The sequence below is a fragment of the Arachis ipaensis genome, chromosome B01 (assembly GCF_000816755.2).
Source record: "Arachis ipaensis cultivar K30076 chromosome B01, Araip1.1, whole genome shotgun sequence".
Lineage (NCBI taxonomy): Eukaryota > Viridiplantae > Streptophyta > Magnoliopsida > Fabales > Fabaceae > Arachis > Arachis ipaensis.
The window spans coordinates 135,301,179-135,307,348 of record NC_029785.2 but is presented as its reverse complement, the minus strand read 5'-3'; the positions used below and the strand labels follow the sequence as shown (position 1 = coordinate 135,307,348).

At 39.7% G+C, this 6,170-nt stretch overlaps 3 protein-coding genes across 3 annotated transcripts; 2 read left to right on the top strand and 1 right to left on the bottom strand.

Moving 5' to 3' along the window:
* On the top strand, positions 100-2,410 carry LOC107641517 (heptahelical transmembrane protein 2). The gene is made up of 4 exons (XM_016345007.2): positions 100-483; positions 594-680; positions 812-881; positions 1,540-2,410. The coding sequence occupies exons 1-4, from the start codon at positions 245-247 to the stop codon at positions 2,215-2,217; spliced, it is 1,074 nt and encodes a 357-aa protein (XP_016200493.1). The 5' UTR covers positions 100-244; the 3' UTR covers positions 2,218-2,410.
* Positions 2,988-3,626, bottom strand: LOC107620388. Its single transcript, XM_016322554.2, has 2 exons — positions 3,339-3,626; positions 2,988-3,241 (listed from the first exon to the last, which is right to left on the bottom strand). The coding sequence occupies exons 1-2, from the start codon at positions 3,566-3,568 to the stop codon at positions 3,100-3,102; spliced, it is 372 nt and encodes a 123-aa protein (XP_016178040.1). The 5' UTR covers positions 3,569-3,626; the 3' UTR covers positions 2,988-3,099.
* Positions 3,708-5,965, top strand: LOC107641508 (nuclear pore complex protein NUP43). The gene is made up of 5 exons (XM_016345000.2): positions 3,708-4,417; positions 4,572-4,641; positions 5,151-5,361; positions 5,509-5,582; positions 5,704-5,965. Exons 1-5 carry the CDS (start codon positions 3,780-3,782, stop codon positions 5,755-5,757), a joined length of 1,047 nt encoding a protein of 348 aa, XP_016200486.1. The 5' UTR covers positions 3,708-3,779; the 3' UTR covers positions 5,758-5,965.

Here is a 6,170-nt window from a genome sequence, read left to right as displayed (position 1 = left end):
TTTTAAATTACTAAAAAATATAATTTTTTAACTAAATATTTTATTCCAAGAATAAAAAAAAAAAATGGATGAAACGGATCACATGGTGTTGTCTTGTCTTGACTATAAATATAAATTGTTAAATACAACTTTCGAGAATGCCTGGACAGGGCGATAATCATAGCCGGAGACGGAACCGGTGAAGTTTCCCGGCGAGGCATTGCGAACACGGCGGGCAAGCAAACAAGCGACCAAACCATCAAAGATGACCAGCAGCCGCCGGAGCGGCAACAAGAACGGCCGAAAAGTTGTCGAGAGCATAAAAAATGATTCGAGATCGAAGGAAACGAAGAGGTTCCAGAAACGATTGGTGAGGTTCGAGGAGCTACCGGAGTACCTTAGAGACAGCGAGTTCATCCTCGATTATTACCGTTCCGAGTGGCCGGTGAAGGATGCCTTGTGGAGCATCTTCGCATGGCACAATGAAACCCTAAACATTTGGACGTGAGTTAGCTGCACTTCACACAACTCTTCTCTCCGATTTCTGACTCTCTCTCACGCCATTTTCTACAAACAATTGGTGTGCAATGGTTACAACGTGTTTTTTCCTGCAGTCACTTAGGTGGATTTCTGATATTTGCTGCTATGGCCGTGATGAGCACCACGGCGACGGCGAAGCTAGGCTTCGGCGATTTGCTCAGGTATTGACTGTTCTGTTATTAAGTTATTGACGGTGATGCGGTGTCGTTTTCTTGTTTCCTTGTGTGTGCTGTGTTGTGTTAATAATGCCAAGATGATCTGATGTCGTGTATGTTTGAGGTGGAACCACCAGAGTACCGGCGGCGTTTGGGTTGTTGACGACGGCGAAGGAGATAAACCACTCTGACACCGTTGCATTTCCGGTTAGCTTTTATTTAATTTTAATTCATTTGTTGGCATCTTCTCATCATCTTATTATAATGCATAGATATGCCAAAAAAATTAAATATCTATAATAAAATAATAATAAAAGGAGGATAAATTGTTAAAAGATTTATATTAATATTTGAAAATGTTTGTTTTCTTGTTAATCAGGAGCACCGCACTACGCTTGATTTGTTTTCATGTGTCATCACATAGCATATGTAACTTCCTTTTACGTGCTTACTTAGCTTGATCTATTACAAGTAGATTCCTTTCACTAACTATAAGTTACAATCATTGCATGTTTATCTTGCCATACTTGTTCATCATAGCTCATGTTATTACTTTTACATTTTCATGGATATCGTATTATTATTAAGCAGCAGTCATACAACCTTTTGGCTGGTATATTATTAAGCTTCAGTCTTACGAATTTTTAGACCAGATACACGGCAGATCATGATTTGGGACTTGCCAAGAAATTAATGTGCATTCTTAAATCGTGTAATAGTGTCCTCTGTATCTTTCATATACTAACAATGATTTTTATATGAATTAAAAAATGATTTAGTAAACTTGATGTGATAACTAATGAAGTCATACCTGTTCAATCATTTTTTCTTTTGTTTTATATATTTTTTAATTTATGTTTTCCAGGATTTGCATTTGAGACACGTTCAGGATCCATCTATCCTTCTCAACATGAGAGAATCTGGTGTAGAAACAGTTCCTCGATGGCCGTGGTTCGTTTTCTTAGCTGGGGGAATGGGGTGCCTTGCTTGCAGTTCTCTGTCCCATCTTCTAGCTTGCCACTCCGAAAGTTTCAGCCTCTTTTTCTGGCGTCTAGATTACGCTGGAATTTCACTTATGATTGTTTGTTCCTTCATTGCTCCAATTTACTATGCTTTCTTATGCAATCCATATGCAAGATTGTTCTATTTGACATCAATATCTGTGCTGGGAATCCTAGCCATTATTACCCTTCTTGCACCATCATTTTCCTCGCCACGGTTCAGACCTCTCAGGGCCTCCTTGTTCCTCTGCATGGGGTTTTCAGGCATAATTCCTGCAGCTCATGCACTTGCCCTGCACTGGGGACATCCACATATAAACATTGCGGTTGGATATGAGCTTGCCATGGCAGTCCTATATGCCACAGGAGCTGGATTTTATGTGTCTAGGATACCAGAGCGATGGAAGCCTGGAGCATTTGATCTTGCAGGGCAAAGCCATCAGATATTTCATGTTTTTGTTGTTCTTGGTGCACTTGCTCATAGTGTTGCCACACTAGTTATATTGGATTTTCGACTGGGATCCCCAACTTGTTCATTTTAGCAAATCACAATTAGGTTGTCTCCTGTTGTATGAGTCATAGTACTATCTTACATATCAGTAGAAAGGCTAGCTGGTTGGTTAACTTGTGAGAGAAACCACCCGTTCTTGTTGTATCTTGTATGTACCATTATTGTACCACTTCTTTCTCAATATTTCTTGTGCATTGCAATTGCAAAATGTTGGTAACGTACTAGGCCTCGTGTTCACTCTTAATAATTTGATTTTCATATATTGGCTGAGCAGCACCATGCATTAGACCGTGACAATGAGACACTAATCTTGATCTCTTAGTATGGCTAATTTAATTTAGAAGGATATGAAAGTGGGCACAAAAAAATTCTCGACAGAATTATCAAGGCAGCGGTTATGTTCACATATTTTGTGATTATATGCATGAAAATTTTAGGCTATGACATGCCTTGATGAGATAATGTAACAAACACATATCTGCACTAACTTTCCTCTTTTCTTCTTTGTTCTGCATTTCTGTTCCTACTTTTCTCGTTAACTCGACGGTGAGTGTTGTATACCACTTTACCTGATAAGGGTGATAAAATGATAACAGACACCAAGAAGGCAAGAAACTTCTTCTGTTGCATAACAGTAGCCACCTCATTGATTGAACCGCATTGAGAAACAGAGATTGATCATTCAAATGTTTACAGTTTTTTCCTCAGGAAACCATTGAATGTTAGTAACCAATCGATTTTTTAATTTTATGACGCTTAAACAGTCACACTAACCTGAAACTATTGAACTAGGCCAATCAATAGCCTACTGGAAAGGGTAAATCTTCAGATCATTTAAAGCAACAATTCATACCCAACAAGAAATGTTGAAATACTTAAACATACAAGTTATGCACATTAAACTCATGCAGAATTAAGAAGTATACGAATCTGAATCAACGGGTAGAGAAACAATGAGAAAGATACACAAGGGAACTACTAGAAAAGCTGCAAGCCTAAGCAATTCCTCATTCTGTGTTGTTATCACTCCAGTCCTTGACCAGTCTCCACTGTACCTGAATAACAGCATTTGAAACCATTCTAATAATGAGCCGCGCATTTAACAAACCTTTCAGAATTCAGAAGTAACAGAGAAAAAAAATGCAAGGTTACCCAGCATCAATGAACCCCAACCCAAACACTCCAATAGCAGTTCGAGCAAGAAATGATTTTGAAATCTTCAGTGAGAAAAAGGATCGCTTTTCACTCTTGCTGTTCTCTTGAACCTCGTCCCTCTTTGCCAACGTTGTTGTCCCAAACTTCCTTTGACTTTTGGTCGCAGGAAGAGAAGAACAACCGAAGCAGAAGATAACACCAAAACTCCTTCCAGCAACTACCACCATATTCTCCTCTTATCCACAATCTATAATTAATACTTGACCATCACAAATTCAAAGAAAAAGGTGAAAACAAACAGGGGCAACCAGGTAATTCACTTTAAACTCCAGGGGCATTTCAGTAAAAGAATACATTCCCATTTCCCACCTTTTCCCTATGCAAAATTAAAATCTTCAGAATTGGGAGAAAGTGAAAAACCCTTCTAAACCCTTGTGAATGGCAGCGACGGCAATGTCGGTATCGGAACGCCCAGTAATCCACCGTCTCCCACAGCACAAGTACATCGACGCCGTTAGGTGGCTTCCGCCGCTATCAACGTTCGACCGGTTCGCGGTGCTCGCCGCATTCGACACCGATTCCGGTTCCTCTTCCATCGAAATCCACTCCTTAAACCCTAACCCACTGTCCCTCCAACCTCACTCTTCGTTTTCCTCATCTTCCCGCGTCTCCTCCCTAAGGGCCTCCCAGTTCCTCCAGAAAACCGTCGTCGCCGCCTCCACCGCCGCCGGATCACTCCACATTCTGTTTTCAGATTCTGCGGATGCAACGTTTGAATCGGAGGTGTCGATGCCCGAGGAGGAGGGGCTTCACTCGGTGCCGGGCTCGTGCGTTGACCTCATGGACGGTGGGGTAGAGTGCGTGACCGTTGGGGAAGATGGGAGGGTCAACTTAGTTAGTATTGGGAATTCGAATTTGAGCTGTGATAGGTTGTTCGATAGTGGTGGGTTGGTTTCGTACACGGCAGCGAAGTGGGCGTCGCCGATGGAGTTCGCCACAGGTGGTTATGGGTTCAGTCTTCAGTGGTGGGACAAGAGGAAGCCCGGTGGGCCGGTTTCTCAGTTTAAGGCTAACTGGTAAGGAAAATGGCGAGCTTTGCAATTGTTCGAAGTGTTGGAGAGGATTAGATTGTGTGAAATTAGTTAAATTCAATTATGCTTGTTCTCTTGTTACCATTGATATGTGCCACTTCTTTGTATTTGATAGCTGCTGTTGGTTGTTTTGTTGCAGGGATCAGAAATTCACTGCTGGAATAGTGCACTCTATCGATATTCATCCATCCAGAAAGCACACTTGCCTGGTATGTTCTTTCTTTCTTTATTGATTTATTTTTGAATGATTTACAAGATACTTCATCTAAATCCTAAATACCCGGATAAGAGTTAGGAGCATGACTGATATTAGATTTTAGTGCTGCATATGTAGTTTATGGTGCTTGCAGGTGCTTCTTTGAATTCAGTTGTAGACTACTACCTAAATATATGAAAGGTATCTAATGGTGAAGCATTTTGCTAAATTTGTAGATATAAATGTGGGATAAATTTAATGGCATTTGTAAGACTTTATGACATTATTCCAGGACAGCGTTTAGTATCTCTTGGATGGGTGATTACTGATTAAACAACATGTAATACCAATTTGGTGACATTGTCAGTTGTGGAAAGTGTTAGTTGTTTTTAGCTTCTGCGATAGCAACTGCAGGTTGAATGGTTCCTGACTCCTGAGTTCTTGTGGTCTGGAGATGCTCAGATCTTAGTGCTTTAGTTGTAAGCTTCTTCTGACATTTCTGGAATCACAATATATTCTCAGGCTGGAGGGTCCTTAGGTACTGTTTTTGCCTGGGATCTTAGGTGGCAACAACAACCCATTATACTCTCTGAAGCTGGAGTCCAGTCAATATCTGAAAGCGAGGTCTGGGAGGTTCAATATGATCGATGCATAAAATCAAGCACGACATCTACTCGGATCTTACCTGCCGTGATCTGTTCAGAGGATGGAATTCTCGCCATAATTGAGCAAGGTATATATGTCCTTTACTAATGCAACTTGCTAGTTGGACTTCTAATTTATTACTATCTAATATCTATAGTATAGCATTGTTTTTATTGCACTAGTCACTAAAAATTTTTTCCTTGCATCTTTAATTTTGTATTCTTACCATGTGTAGGTGAGGAACCTATTGAGCTGCTAGCAGAACCTTGTGCCATCAACGGCTTTGATATTGATCGACATAACCCATCTGTAAGTTGATGCAGCTAAGATTGTTTGTTGTATGTTAAATCATCAGATGGTATTTTTTGGTGGTTCCCTTTTACTGACCAAGTTGAAGATCAAAATCTTAATTTCGTTGATTGTCATGCAGGATGTGATATGTAGTTTGGAGTGGGAAGCAGTAGCCATATTGACCAGAAGATAACGTAGAAGAGTTATGCACATTGGTAGCTTGAATTCTTGGACGGGAAGCTTTGTGTAGTTTTTGGAAGAAGAGAATCTTTTTAACGGACTAGATATGATGCTTCTTATGTTATATATGCAGCAACGTTATGTTCTTTTTGTTAAGCCATTTGTATGCAAAGGAACGGGGTTTTCGATTATACAATTGGCAGCATATTATAATTTATATCAATACAATAGTGTAACGCCTGATCACATAAAACGGTAAAGCAGCATATAGTTAAAACTTAAAAAGGCAAGGGACACTCAAAATTTCTAAAGAATTTCATGGCATATAATTTATCAATTTTGCTACGTCTAAATTTTTTATGGTTGATATTATTTTAGCACCAGTATTCTTTTAACAATTAATACAATTTTTTTTATTTTGTTAAT